Source organism: Hyla sarda, chromosome 4 (assembly GCF_029499605.1).
Source record: "Hyla sarda isolate aHylSar1 chromosome 4, aHylSar1.hap1, whole genome shotgun sequence".
In the NCBI taxonomy this organism is placed as follows: domain Eukaryota; kingdom Metazoa; phylum Chordata; class Amphibia; order Anura; family Hylidae; genus Hyla; species Hyla sarda.
In genome coordinates, this window is record NC_079192.1 from 322,808,404 (window position 1) to 322,824,719 (window position 16,316).

General features: G+C 45.4%; 1 protein-coding gene across 5 annotated transcripts in view; it reads right to left on the reverse strand.

Annotated features, from left to right (window-relative positions):
• Positions 1 to 16,316, reverse strand: part of LOC130369567 (ranaspumin-like) — a 120,696-nt gene that overhangs the window by 48,698 nt on the left and 55,682 nt on the right. For all 5 annotated transcript variants that reach the window (XM_056574967.1, XM_056574966.1, XM_056574968.1 and 2 more), the window contains exons 4-6: positions 14,371 to 14,427; positions 14,183 to 14,215; positions 12,146 to 12,211 (exon numbers count right to left, since the gene is read on the reverse strand). In XM_056574967.1, coding sequence (XP_056430942.1) covers positions 12,146 to 12,211; positions 14,183 to 14,215; positions 14,371 to 14,427 — 156 coding nt within the window. The remainder of the gene's footprint in view (positions 1 to 12,145; positions 12,212 to 14,182; positions 14,216 to 14,370; positions 14,428 to 16,316) is intronic.

A 16,316-nucleotide genomic window follows, 5' to 3' on the forward strand; every position in this document is an offset into this window, starting at 1 on the left:
GCAATTTTGAAATTTTTCACAAAATTTTCAAACTCACTATTTTTCATGGACCAGTTCAGTTTTGTAGTGGATTTGAAGGGTCTTCATATTAGAAATACCCCATAAAAGACCCCATTATAAAAACTGCACCCACCAAGGTATTCAAAATGACATTCAGTAAGTGTATTAACCCTTTAGGTGTTTCACAGGAATAGCAGCAAAGTGAAGGAGAAAATTCAAAATCTTCATTTTTTACACTCGCATGTTCTTGTAGACTCAATTTTTGAATTTTTGCAAGGGGTAAAAAGGAGAAAATTTTTACTTGTATTTGAAACCCAATTTCTCTCGAGTAAGCACATACCTCATATGTCTATGTTAATTGTTCAGTGGGCACAGTAGAGGGCTCAGAAGGGAAGGAGCGACAAATGGTTTTTGGGGGGCATGTCACCTTTAGGAAGCCCCTATGGTGCCAGGACAGCAAAAAAAAAAAAAAACACATGGCATACCATTTTGGAAACTAGACCCCTCAGGGAACGTAACAAGGGGTAAAGTGAACCTTAATACCCCACAGGTGATTCACGACTTTTGCATATGTAAAAAAAAATAATTTTTTTTTACCTAAAATGCTTGGTTTCCCAAAAATTTAACATTTTTAAAAAGGGTAATAGCAGAAAATACCCACCCAAATTTGAAACCCAATTTCTCCCGATTCAGAACACACCCCATATGGGGGTGAAAATTGCTCTGCTGGTGCACTACAGGTCTCAGAAGAGAAGGAGTCACATTTGGCTTTTTGAAAGCAAATTTTGCTCTGGGGGCATGCCGCATTTAGGAAGCCCCTATGGTGCCAGGACAGCAAAAAAAAAAAAAAAACACATGGCATACCATTTTGGAAACTAGACCCCTCGGGGAACGTAACAAGTGGTAATGTGAACCTTAATACCCTACAGGTGTTTCACGACTTTTGCAAATGTGAAAATTTGCCGCAGCTCAAACTTGCAGCCGGATACTTACTGTAATCCTCTGCCCATGTGAGTGTACCCTGTACGTTCACATTGGGGGGGGGGCGGGGGTGGGAGAAACATCCAGCTGTTGCAAAACTACAACTCCCAGCATGTACGGTCTATCAGTGCATGCTGGGAGTTGTATTTTTGCAACAGCTGGAGGCACACAGGTTGTGAAACACCGAGTTTGGTAACAAACTCGGTGTTTTGCAACCAGTGTGCCTTCAGCTGTTGCAAAAGCTACAACCCCCAGCATGTACGGACAGCGGAAGGCCATGCTGGGTCTTGTAGTTATGCAACAGCCGGAGGCATACTACTTTGGCTGGGGATGCTGGGGATTGTAGTTATGCAACAGCTGGAGACACACTGGTTTGCTACTTAACTCAGTGTGCCTTCAGCTGTTGCAAAACTACAACTCTCAGCAGTCACCGACAGCCAACGGGCATGCTGGGAGTTGTAGTTATGCAACCACCAGATGCACCACTACAACTCCCAGCATGCACTTTAGCTGATTGTGTAAGCTGGGAGTTGTAGTTATACAACAGCTGAAGGTACACTTTTCCATAGAAAAATGTGCCTCCAACTGTTGCAAAACTACAAGTCCCAGCATGCCATTAAGGGCATGCTGGGAGTTGTGGTGGTCTGCCTCCTGCTGTTGCATAACTACAGCTGCCAGCATGCCCTTTTTGCATGCTGGGAGCTGTTGCTAAGCAACAGCAGGAGGCTGTCACTCACCTCCTGCTGCTGCTCCATGATGCCGCCGCAGATGTCAGTCCCTCGCCGCCGCCGTCGCTCCTGGGGCCCCGATCCCAACAGGGATGCCGGGGATCGGGGTCCCCAGCACCCGGGGTCTTCTGCCCGCACCCGCTCACGTCCTCCGGAAGAGGGGTGGAGCGGGTTGCGGGAGTGACACCCGCAGTAGGCGCCCTGATTGGTCGGCCGGGAAACCGGCCGACGAATCAGGGCAATCGTGAGGTGGCACCAGTGCCACCTCACCCCTGCTGGCAATGGCTGTTCGGGGACGTCTCTGACGGCCCCGATCAGCCAGTAATTCCGGGTCATCGGGTCACTGGAGACCCGATTGACCCGGAATCCGCCGCAGATCGCTGGACTGAATTGTCCAGCGATCTGCGGCAATCGCCGACATGGGGGGACATAATGACCCCCCTGGGCGATATGCCGGGATGCCTGCTGAACGATTTCAGCAGGCATCCGGCACCGGCTCCGCTCCAGCTAGCGGCTGGGGCCGGAAATGCGCAGGGCGTATCCATACGCCCTGTGTCCTTAAGAACTTGGAAACGGGGGTGTATGGATACGCCCTGTGTCCTTAAGGGGTTAATCCCCCATCCAAAGGATAGAGGATAAGATGTCAGATTGCAGGGGTCCCACTGCTCGAGATCTACACAATCTCTCCTGCAGCCGATACGCCCCCTCCCATAAACTTGCATTAAGGGGGCAGAGCTGTGACATCACTATACTCTGGCCCCTGTAGCGTGAGTCATCATGCATGGAGCAAACTTAGCTCCGTGCAGTGATGACTCAGGGGGCTGTAGGAGAGATTGCGGGGGTCCCCAGCAGCGGGACCCCCGCAATCAGACATCTCATGATGTGATAAGTGATAAGATGTCTAGCGTGGAGTACCCCTTTAACTATTAGTTAACCTCCTACTATTCTCTAGAATTTAACAAAATTTTCCAGTAAATAGGTGGAGTTAATATATTTAGCTCCCTTTATAAGTCTAGATTTCCTAGATCACATTGACTTAAGGCTGACTTAACACCCCTCCCTTCCTAACACCCCTCCCACTCTTAGAAAAAAAATTCAGAGCTTTAAAAAGCTGTGTATCTTACCTTTATTCTTGCTCATATGACTGAAATCTCTCAGCAGAAGAAAGTGAGCATTTCCCAGTAGGCATGACATCACTGAAGCCTGCTGGGGGACCTCTTCATCCCTCACATGGTTGCAGCAGCTTTCAGTCTGTGCTTCTTTCAGTGAGGCTCTGTTCAGCTTTTTAGTCTTTGCAGCTGTCAGTGAGGCTTTTTGCAGCTGTCAACCAAGCTCAGTGCAGGGAAACACTTCCTCAGTTTGGTCTCCTGCCATTACAAGCAGGAGACCAAAATCTTAGATTTTGACCAGACAGAATGTGTTCTGACCAAGAAGGGAGACTCCTGGTGGCCAGAAGTATACAGCCGAAAAACTAACATAAAACTTTTTTTATTTTTGTTTTTAAAGGAAGCCAATTAAAAAAGTTATTTATTTGTCATAAGGAATAAAATATAAAAAATCCTGTTTGATGATAGTGCCCATTTAGATGGGCTATCTAGCATTAGTGTTGCTCGCGAATATTCGCAATGCGAATTTTATTCGCGAATATCGCATATTTGCAAATTCGCGAATATAGCACTATATATTCGTAATTACAAATATTCTTATTTATTTTTCTTTTTTTTTTTCTTCTCCTCACAGTACACATCACAGTGATCATCCCTCTCTTCTTCCAGCTTGTGTGGTGTAAAGAAGGCTCTAATACTACTGTGTGAGACTGGCGTGCGAATTTTCGCATATGCTAATTTTTGCATATGCTAATTTGCGCATATGCAAATTTTTGCATATGCTAATTTGCGCATATGCAAATTTTTGCATATGCAAATTTTTGTAGATGCTAATTTTTAATGCTAATTTCTGCATATGCTAATGTTCGCATATGCTAATTTTCGCGAAAATAAACCGCGAATATTACGAATATGCAAATTTAGCGAATATATGACGAATATTCGTCCATATATTCGCAAAATATCGCGAATTCGAATATGGCCTATGCCGCTCAACACTATCTAGCATTAGAAAAACAACTGATTTCTTGAAAAAAAAAATCTGCACCACATTTGTCTGCAGGTTTCATGTAGTTTTGCAGCTCAGTTCCAGTGAAATGAATGGAGCCAAGATGTAATGCCACACACAACCTGTGGACAGGTGTGGCACTATTTTTGAAAGAAACTAGATCTATTATGTTATTGCTGGATAACCTCTTTAATTTAAGTTGCTAAAGCTACCAGGATCATGTTTACCACAACAAACTACTTTGCTGAGGACTACATCCTATATCCTGTGTACAGTTTGAAGGATTTACATTTTACTTCTCACTACTTCTGAAATTTTCTTATTTGTATAAAGGGAGAATCACCTGAGCAAAGATTCTTAGCAAATTTGTGACTTTTTGGTCCTCTGGTCCAGGCCCGGACTGGCCTACCGGGATACCGGGAATTATCCCGTTGGGCCGCTGGGCCTGGGGCCGCTTTGGGGCCGGATTAACGTAGGGGCTCTAGGCCCCTACATGAAAATAGGTCCAGCGGGCTCAGGGCCAGTTTTACCTATAGGGCGCCGCTCTGCCTGTAGTCGCAACCACCCAGCAAAGCCGATATAATATCCCCATCCCATGTTTGAGGAGCGCGGCAAGCGAAAAGCCGCACGCTCCAGCTCAAAACATGCCCTGCCCGTCCCGCATGTTAATACAGGAGCGGAGCAGGGCTGAGAAACCGCTCATCCATCCAACCCTACCGCCGCGCTCACCATTCTAATTGGCCTGCGGCGGGCTGGCACTGGAGGATGAGTGACGCCCCTGACGCTGCGCAGGGGGACGTCACTCGTCATCACCGGAACGCGCGCCCTGCTGTGAGACACGCTGCCTCCTGCCTGCCCGCTGCCCTGACTGATCTGAGCAGGTGAGACGGGAGGGGGGGGGACGGGGAATTAGTGGAGTGGGGAGTTAATTAAATTGTCGTGGGGTGGAGAGTTAATTAAATCGTACAGGGGTGGGGTGGAGGGGTTAATTAAATCGTACAGGGGTGGGGTGGGGGGTCAATTAAATCGTACAGAGGTAGGGAGGAGGGGGAGTGTGTTAATGAAATTGTACTGGGGGAGGAGGGGGGTGGGAGGGGTGTTAATTTCATTAAACCCCCACCTCCCCTGCCTCCTCATGTAATCTCCTTACTAGTGGGGTGACACACTGTAACAAACCTCCTCCGCATGTAATCTCCTTACTACTGGGGTGACACACTGTAACAAACCCACTCCTCATGTAATCTCCTTACTACTGGGGTGACACACTGTAACAGACCCCCTCCTCATGTAATCTCCTTACTACTGGGGTGACACACTGTAACAGACCTCCTCCTCATGTAATATCCTTACTACTGGGGTGACACACTGTAACAAACCTCCTCCTCATGTAATCTCCTTACTACTGGGGTGACACACTGTAACAAACCCCCTCCTCATGTAATCACCTTACTACCGGGGTGACACACTGTAACAAACCTCCTCCTCATGTAATCTCCTTACTACTGGGGTGATACACTGTAACAAACCCACTCCTCATGTAATCTCCTTACTACTGGGGTGACACACTGTAACAAACCTCCTCCTCATGTAATCACCTTACAGTGTGTCACCCCATTAGTAACAAACCCCCTCCTCATGTGATCACCTTACTACTGGGATGACACACTGTAACAAACCTCCTCCTCATGTAATCACCTTACTACTGGGATGACACACTGTAACAAACCTCCTCATGTAATCACCTTACTACTGGGGTGACACATTGAAACAAACCCACTCCTCGTGTAATCACCTTACTACTGGGATGACACACTGTAACAAACCTCCTCATGTAAGGGAGAGGTGGGGGGAGTTAATGAAATCGCACAGGGGGGCAGGAGGGGGGATCGGCAATAGAGAGCGCTAGAAAAATGCAGGGTCTAACATGTTTGTCCTGCAGATGCTGAAGAGATGAAGTTTTGGCTGAAAGAAGACGCCATGGCGGTCTGAGCCGGATGGAGAAGAAAAGGAAAGAGGACGACGCTGATCAGAAGAGATGTAATTGTGAGTCCCAAAATGTAACTGTAATCACTTTTATGGTATACAGATCTGTATACAGCTGGTATATACCTTTATATGTTCCTGTATATAAATCACTTATGTGGTATACAGCTGGTATATACCTCTATATTAGTTTTTGCCAACCAGGGTGCCTCCAGATGTTGCGGCCTTTGGCTGTCCGGGCATGCTGGGAGTTGTAGTTTTGCAACAGCTGGAGGCACCCTGGTTGGGAAACACTTATCTAATCGCTCTATGTGTGATATTGTCTGCGGAGCTGTGTATCTAATCCCCCTATAGATACACAGAGACTGGTTGTTGAGTCCCTGTATCTAATGCTATAATGTGTGATACTGTATGCTATACTTGTGTAAGGAGATTACATGAGGAGGAGGTTTGTTACAGTGTGTCACTCCAGTAATAAGGAGATTATATGAGGAGGAGGTTTGTTACAGTGTGTCACCTCAGTAGTAAGGAGATTTCTTGAGGAGGAGGTTTGTTACTGTGTGTCAACCCAGTAGTAATGAGATTACATGAGGAGTGGGTTTGTTACAGTGTGTCACCCCAGTAGTAAGGAGATAACAGTAGGAGGAGGTTTGTTACAGTGTGTACTCAAGTAGAAAACAGACATGGTGCACATCTACAATCTTGTATAATGATCTGATTGCTTCTCAGCATAATATCAAAAACTAACAGGTTGTTAGTATACATTTTTGATCAAAAAGTACAAGCCCACTCGCCACATCAAGGCCACCTATTTAGAGTGGGTCCCTAACGTCCCTGGCATAAAATGGCGTAGCACTGGGCGGCGACCACCACCGCCGCGACACCAGTGCCCACGGGGGGAACGACCCACTAGCAGAGCGGCCCCAGTAGTAAGGAGATTACATGAGGAGGAGGTTTGTTACAGTGTGTCACCCCAGTATTAAGGAGATTATATGAGGAGTGGGTTTGTTACAGTGTGTCACCCCAGTAGTAAGGAGATTACATGAGGAGGAGGTTTGTTACAGTGTGTCACCCCAGTGGTAAGGAGATTACATTAAGAGGATGTTTGTTACAGTGTGTCACCCCAGTAGTAAGGTGATTACATGAGGTTGAGGATTGTTACAGTGTGTAACCCCAGTAGTAAGGAGATTACATGGGGAGTGGGTTTGTTACAGTGTGTCAGCCCAGTAGTAAGGTGGGGCGAGTAAAAGGGCAGATCCAGTAGGCGGGGTCAAGGGGGCGGCAAAATTCACTTTCGCCTAGGGCGGCAAAAATCCTTGCACCAGCCCTGAGCGGTCTTACTTACGGCCCTAGGTGGTCGGCTGCCTGGGAGAGGTACTTTGAGCTCCGGCGTGGCGCATTGCTGCGCTTAGACGTGAGGTCACATCACCGTGGGGGCAGTGGCGTCGCTAGGGGGGGGCCAGAGGGGGCCATGGCTCCCCCTAGATCAGGCCGTGCCCCTCCTTGGGCCCCCCCAATTTAAAATAAATAGGGTTGTCCCGATACATTGATGGCTCCGCCCCCAGCACAGGAGAGGAGGGGCAGAGAGCTGACAGGTCACACAGCAGAGCGGCCGCTTCATGTGAGGTGAGTGATGTCCCGTGTCCTCCCTCTCTCCCCCTGATCAGCAGTCTATCCCGGGGCTGGGTGATGTGTATAGTAGCAGTCCAGAGGGGTCACTTTCCCTCCTCCAGTGTCCACAGGTCACCAACAGGCCACATTATCACAACAATTTTTGGAAAAAATCGCGGCAAAAATTGCGTGCTTTTACAGCGATTTTTCGTAAATCGCAGTAAAACAGCGCAATTTTGGCCGCGATTTTTCCATAAATTGTTCTGGTAATGTGACCTGTTGGTGACTAGTGTTGCTCGCGAATATTCGCAATTCGAATATTATTCGCGAATATCGCATATTCGCAAATTCGTAATTACGAATATTCGTTGTTTTTTTTTTTTTTTTTTTTTTTTTCTTCACAGTACACATCACAGTGATCACCCCTCTCTGCTTCCAGCTTGTGTGGTGTAAAGAAGGCTCTAATACTACTGTGTGAGACTGGCGTGCGAAAATTCGCATATGCGAAAATTAGCATATGCGAATATTCGTATATGCGAATTTTACCTTATGCTAATTTTGTATATACTAATTTTCACATCTGTAAATTTTCGCATACGCGAATATTCGCCTATGCGAAAATAAAACGAGGATATAACGAATATGCGAATATTCGCGAATATATGACGAATATTCGTCCATATATTCGCGAATATTCGCGAATTCGAATATGGCCTATGCCGCTCAACACTATTGGTGACCTGTGGACACTGGAGGAGGGAAAGTGACCCCTCTGGAAGGACAACATGTGAACACACTGCTAGCTTATCATTAACCCCTTAAGGGTACATTCACATGTACAGGATCTGCTGCATATTTTTGATGCATATTTTGTGCAGCTGATTTTGCAACCCATTAGCTTCAATAGGTAGCAAAATCAGCTGCAGAAAATATACAGCAGATCCTGTACGTGTGAACGTACCCTAAGGGCTCATTCAGGGGTGGATCCCCAGTGTATTTTATGCTGCGGATCCCCCGACAATGGACCCTACAGTGCTGCCTCTATCTGTGCCTGCTCATAATGGCAATCCTCCGCTACGATCAGACACGCTTTTGATGTGTATACTCGCACACATCATGCCCGCTCCTCCTGCTCTCTGAGCAAGACCGAGAGCAGCCGCGATGTGTGCGAGTATACACATGAAAGCGTGTCTGCTCATAGCGGAGGATTGCTGTTTTGAGCAGACACAGATAGAGGCAGCACTGTAGGGTCCATTGTCGGGGGATCCGCAGCGTAATATATGCTGGGGATCCATCCGTGTAAATGAGCCCTAAGGATGCAAGGCGTATGTGTACGCACAGTGTCTGCTCCCACTGTGTTGTATAAATCATTAGCTAGAACCCTCAGCTAATGCCAGACATCACCAATCAGGCTGATGTTTGACATTAACACTTTAGATGACGCTATCAAAGTTGATGGTAGTGTCCAAAAGTTTTAACGCCTTAAGGACCGAGCGTTCTTCCACTATCGTTTTTTCCTCCTTACCTTTTAAAAATCATAACCCTTTCAATTTTGCACCTAAAAATCCATATGATGGCTTATTTTTTGCGCCACCAATTCTGCTTTATAATGACATCAGTCATTTACCCAAAATTCTATGGAAAAAACGGAAAAAAAATCCGTTTGTGTGTGTATATATATATATATATATGTATATATATATATATATATATATATATATATATACACACGCACACATGTTTTAAAATTGCCCCCCCCACTTTTGTCACTGGCCCCCCATGTGCCCCCCCTAAATATGAATGCTGGAGACGCCACTGCATGGGGGTGACGTGACCTCACGTCTAAGCGCAGCAGCGCAACGTCGGAGTTCACTGTGCCACCGTTCAGTGCGCCCGCCACCCTGGCTGCTCTCTCTCTCGTACAGACCCCTGCCTGTCCTCAGTGTACAGAGCCCTGCCTGTCCTCAGTGTACAGAGCCCTGCCTGTCCTCAGTGTACAGAGCCCTGCCTGTCCTCAGTGTACAGAGCCCTGCCTGTCCTCAGTGTACAGAGCCCTGCCTGTCCTCAGTGTACAGAGCCATGATTGACCTCAGTGTACAGAGCCCTGATTGTCCTCAGTGTACAGAGCCCTGATTGTCCTCAGTGTACAGAGCCCTGATTGTCCTCAGTGTACAGAGCCCTGATTGTCCTCAGTGTACAGAGCCCTTATTGTCCTCAGTGACTGCACCTAATGTGGGGAACTATGCTGCACCTAATGTGGGGGGAACTATACTGCACCTAATGTGGGGAACTGTACTGCTCCTAATGTGGGGAACTATACTGCACCTAATGTGGGGAACTATACTGCACCTAATGTGGGGAACTATACTGCACCTAATGTGGGGAACTATACTGCACCTAATGTGGGGAACTATACTGCACCTAATGTGGGGGAACTATACTGCCAGCCTAATGTGGGGGAACTATACTGCCAGCCTAATGTGGGGGGGGGGGGGGACTATACTGCACCTAATGTCGGGGGAACTATACTGCACATAATGTGGGGAACTATACTGCACCTAATGTGGGGGAACTATACTGCCAGCCTAATGTGGGGAATTATACTGCACCTAATGTGGGGGGGGGGGGAACTATACTGCACTTAGTGTGGGGGGAACTATACTGCACCTAGTGTGGGGGGAACTATACTGCACCTAGTGTGGGGGGAACTATACTGCACCTAGTGTGGGGGGAACTATACTGCACCTAATGTGGGGGGAACTATACTGCACCTAATGTGGGGGGAACTATACTGCACCTAATGTGGGGGAACTATACTGCACCTAATGTGGGGGAACTATACTGCCAGCCTAATGTGGGGGAACTATATTGCCAGCCTAATGTGGGGGGACTATACTGCCAGCCTAATGTGGGGGAACTATACTGCCAGCCTAATGTGGGGGAACTATACTGCCAGCCTAATGTGGGGGAACTATACTGCCAGCCTAATGTGGGGGAACTATACTGCCAGCCTAATGTGGGGGAACTATACTGCCAGCCTAATGTGGGGGAACTATACTGCCAGCCTAATGTGGGGGAACTATACTGCCAGCCTAATGTGGGGGAACTATACTGCCAGCCTAATGTGGGGGAACTATACTGCCAGCCTAATGTGGGGGAACTATACTGCCAGCCTAATGTGGGGGAACTATACTGCCACCCTAATGTGGGGGAACTATACTGCACCTAATGTGGGGGAACCATACTACACCTAATGTGGGGGGGAACTATACTGCACCTAATGTGGGGGGAACTATACTGCACCTAATGTGGGGGGAACTATACTGCACCTAATGTGGGGGGAACTATACTGCACCTAATGAGGGGGGAACTATACTGCACCTAATGTGGGGGGAACTATACTGCACCTAATGAGGGGGGAACTATACTGCACCTAATGAGGGGGGAACTATACTGCACCTAATGAGGGGGGAACTATACTGCACCTAATGTTGGGGGGAACTATACTGCACCTAATGTTGGGGGGAACTATACTGCACCTAATGTTGGGGGGAACTATACTGCACCTAATGTGGGGGGAACTATACTGCACCTAATGTGGGGAACTATACTGCACCTAATGTGGGGAAACTAATATGCTTTAAAATGCATGATTTTACCTTTCATGAGCAAGAAAATGACGACGTGCTGGTATAATGACGCAACACTATGGGGCTGGTATGTAATTTTTTCCAGGGCTGGTTTTCACACCCAGTCCGGCCCTGCTCTGGTCTGGCTATATGAATGTTTCCTGTTGTCAGCCACCCTGCAGCATATTTAAAATTTTGTAAGGTTTTCATCTCAGGAACTGCTCAAAACAACATCTACACTTGTTAACTCCTTCAGTACCATCTACCGTAATCTACTTTAGTGACTGTTTATGTTGGAACTGGTAATTTGTGCCAACAATATGTGAAAGATGTTCAGTAAAAGTTACCTGTTATGCTGCAGCTATATACTACTAGGGCACACCCTCATCCTTGACAATTGTGTAGTGATTCTAGGGGATGGACACTTTGGGCTCAACGGCACTTTAGCTAACCATAACTTTCACTGCTCTGGATCAAACTTGGCTGCAAGTACTAGTGAACCCTGTCTCTTAAAGGAGTACTTTGGGATAAAATAAAAACTTATCACCTATCCTAAGAGTAAAGGATATGTGTCAGATCGCACTGGGACCCCCTGCAAGTTCCCGCATGGCGCCCCACTAAATGTAGTCTGTCGACCACCGCAAGCACCAACACGTCCCCTTCAAGCTGCTCTATGGGAGAACCCGGAGACTCCAGAATGCAGCGCTCAGGCTCTTCCCTAGAGATGCATAGAGGGGACGTGTCAGCCGCTGCTTTGTGTGGTTGTTGACATGCCCCAGTCAGAAGGAGAGCCTGGAGCACATGCGGGAGGTCCCAGCGGTCAGACTAATCCAACACAGCACACATACACCCCTCCCCCACCCGCTTTTAGCATGTCCTCCCCAGGTATCCACAGTAAGCAGATTAAATTATAGCTTTTGGTTCTGAAGAAAAATCTGCAACAGGGCCCCATGTAATAATTATAATACTGTCTCTTATGGGGCAAATGTGCTTTAGGGCCCCCTTAGGCACCAGGGCCCAGTGCAATGCTACCTCGACACCCCCTATAGCTACGTCCCTAGCTACAGTTGCACAAGAAACATTATGGAAATGACTTACCAAGACAGGTCTTAAGGTCTTAAGAAGTTCTAAGGTAACATTTGAAGTAGTGCTTGTAGTATCTTCCTGAAATTACAAATCATTAATATTTTGATTTACAGACAAATTTGAAGTTCTGCTCTCTGAGGTCCTGCTCATAGAGATACACAGAAGACAGTGACGTCTGGTCTACCAAATTTGCAAATAGAAGAGAGTACCAGGAACGGCCACATGGTCGTTTAGTGGGGGGGACAAGGATCTGTCTGGGTGACTAAGTGTACCACCTAACTCCAGGGCAGGCAACACATAGGCTGACATTTATCATTGTGTTTACCCATTTCCCCGTCTATATTTGGCGCAATTTTGGCTCAAGTGTTATTTTTTGCGCCTTTTGGTGTACACATTTCTGCAGATTTTTTGTTGAGGCTATGACGTCACGAGCTCCCGGTGCCGGCTCCAGCATTTGGAACAGTTTGTTCCAAACGCTGAGCAGCGGAGTACCCCTTCAAAAAATTTGGTGCTCCTACACATTACCAGCACACAAAAAAAGGTGTAAAAAAAAAACTTCACTTACACCTACAATAATAAATGCCGGCTATAAAACCCAGAGTGCTTCTTTTATTTCCGGGGCAAATTGCTATAAAAAAAAGTGCCAGACATCGCCCCTAAAAAAATAATGTTATTTTAATGCAGTGTTTAAAATATATTAGGACATGTGAATCATAGATACTTTTCAATATTATTGCATTAGAAAAAGAAAAACATTTATTTTATTTTGCTTAAAAATCTGTATGAAAATGTAGACCACTAGGGGTCTATCTACTTATATACTGTCCACTACCTGTTAGATACATTCTGTTTCTAGAAACAACTAGAGCAGATAGAATACAGAAAGGCTCTCACAGTCACTGCTGTAAGCATCACCAAGCTCACCGTGCTCACAGTGAGAATGAGAGAGCGCACCTTGCATCTGACATGAGAGAGTGCACACGAATATACCCATACACACAAAGAACACCAAGCCGAACTGTCTACAGGGAAAAGGCTGTACAATGCATAACTCCAGGCTAGAATTCGACTGGGTTCAGATTGGGAAATCTCCATTTTAGGAGGGTCGGCCCATTTTAGCACCTCACAAGACACATGGGCCAAATATGGTAGTTAAAATGCACCACAAAAAAAGATTTGTTTATAGGGTACCTTTCATCAAGAAAAACTTTTTTATATATTATAGATTAATGTATACAGAAAAACTTTCCAATAGCATGTTATTAAAAAATATGCTTCTTTCTATTTAATTTTCCACTTTGAAAAAAATGACCACTAGGGGTCTCCCTACCAGTCCTGGCCGCAAGCCTTTTTTTTTTTATACAGATTTCAAATTCATATTGGAGTCCTAAAACTCAGACAGCAGCCGGGACACACGCAATCTCTGCACTGCTCCCTGCCAGGGAGCAGTGCTGAGCTTGTCTGTGTCCCAGCTGCAGTCTGAGATTTAGGACTCCAGCATGAGTCTGAAATCTATAAAAAGAGGACTGGTAGGGAGACCCCTAGTGGTCATTTTTTCAAAGTGGAAAATTAAATAGAAAGAAGCATATTTTTTAACAACATGCTATTGGAAAGTTATTCTGCATACATTAATCTATAATATAACAAAAGTTTTTTTGATGAAAGGTACCCTTTAAAGAAAGCCAAGCAACAAATGATGTAAAATAAACAAAAAAAAAATGGGCTAAATTTCATACAGCATGAGTCACTGTGTCAGAGTGATAATATAAAATCAAATAAGTAAATCTTCTCTGCTCCACTGTTTTAAATTTAGACAGCGCAGAAACAAAAAAGGCTACAACAAATATTGTTTGTAGTGCATTTATTCATTCACTATAAGATCTGACTACAGTGTTAAAATGCTAAAATGCTAGAAAAAAATCCTCCTGCGGTGCATGAAACTCCTACAAATGCATTCTTAAGTCTCCCCCATTCTTCAAATAATTGATGTACAACCTTTGTTGGTGGCTGTAGAGCTATCATATATTTGAATAACAATAAGATATTTACCACGATAGGAGGAAATTCACAAACAAGATGTTCCTATAAAATAATTAAAAACAAAAAAGAGTGGTATAGTATTTTCGCCAGAATCTAAATATTAAACATACAAATCTACCAAAAAAAAAAACAAAATGATATACGAACATAAATACATAATTAATTTTTTTTTAAATTTATTTAGAAGAAAAACTTACCAAAATCTCTTTGAATGTCTGATAAAAACTTTCCCAATTATTAGAATTCAGTTTTTCCTGGAACACAATACAAAGATTATTAGAGATCCTATTTGTGTCAGTAATACTTGGAATTAGTATACAATATAAAAGAAAAGGATACAAAACTCTTTTAGGTTACTTTCCAATTTACAGGATCTGCTGCATATTTTTGCTGCATATTTTGGGCAGCTGATTTCGCTACCCATTAACTTCAATGAGTAGCAAATTCAACTGCAGAAAATATGCAGCAGATCTTGTACGTGTAAACCTACCCTAAGGATTCATTCACACGAGCTGATTTCCTTTCAAACTCACAGTGTTTCCAGCTGCGAGTTTGAAAGGGGGCAGGGTCCCCGCGGCCTGTCCACAGCAGATTTTCAGCAGCGGATTTACACTGTTGAAAATACGCCACAGACCCTATTGACTTCAATGGGGTGGGTGGCGGGTTTTTCCTCTGACAGCCAGCGGAGAGCCTATTCCCTTACAAATTCGCAGTGGGAAACATACTTTGAATTTGAAAGGAAATCAGCTTATGTGAACGAGCACTTAGGCTTCACTTCACATCTCATGTTTATGTTTGCTGTATGCATAAGCCCCATTCACTCAATGGAGGCCAAAATATGTCCTTTTCCTTCATTAGGCTGGTATGCATCTATACATTTCCTATATAGTAGGCCATCACAAAATAAGTATACTGTGTGGTATACATGTTATATGTTTTTTAACATGACATTGGTTATGCAAGCCACGGTATAGCAATATACAGTAGCATACATTGATACCTTCCATTGTGCTATATATTGCTGCAATGCTTATAAAAGGGGGCTTAAAAGAGGCTATTTAGGGAATTTCGGGTGCTAGTAGGGTAGTGTACAATACAATAGCAAGAGGTTCCTGAGAGACCTGTTGTGGCCTGTGAGGGAGAGCACGCCAGACCTTGTCCCCTGAGAAGCCATTTGTGGGCTGAAAGCTGTGTGAATTGATGGTAAGCCTAAGTAGGCAGCTGTGTACGGTCTCCTGCTTCTGTATGCACAGATCACAAATAGCATATGTAATGTATATACAGGAGCATAGACTTTTACTGCAGGCCACATGATGACATAATTTAATCATGCGGCCTGCCAGAGAAGCCCTGTGCCACTATGGAGGATCCTGAGAGCCCAGCCTCAGTGTAGGATCGATGAAAGGTTAGTGGGATTTTTAAATTGTATTTTGTAGAGAAAATATCTGGGGCATTACCTAGTGGGGGCACTACCTACCTTGGGGCATTATCTACTGCAGGCACTACCTACTGGAGGCACAATCTACTGGAGTATTACCTACTTCCATTTGGGCATTACCTACCTGGGGGCCATACCTACTGGGGCCATTATCTACTACCTACCGACTGGTGCATTACCTATGACATACCTGAGGGCATTACCTACTACCTACTGGGTGCATCACCTACTACCTACCTTCTTGGGGCATTACCTAAAGGGGGAGGGGAAATTATCTACCCTCCACCACTCAACCCCCCTCCTCTTTCCCCATCACACTTACCTACACCCTCAAACTATGCAAGGCACCAAGGGAAGTATAATTTAGTGCACTGAGGGTAAGGAACAGGTGGGGAATGTGCTGAAAAATATGAGCAAGAGCAAGAAGAAAAGTAAAGAGAACCACTTCAAAAACACACCTCCCAGTACATGCAACTGCACTGTAATCACTTATACAATTACTTTTGTAGTAATTGTAGCTTTAAACTGAAAATCTGTGCAGACATTTTGTGCAGTGCGGGGCGCCCGCAGAATCTGGCAGCGCTAGGACCGCACGGAATGGGCCGTCTCATAGAAGGTTATGAATTCCGTGCGGAATCCGGACAAAGAATGAAGGCGAAAAAGGAATTTCCGTGCTGGAAACATCTGGCCCAGAAATTCTGCCGT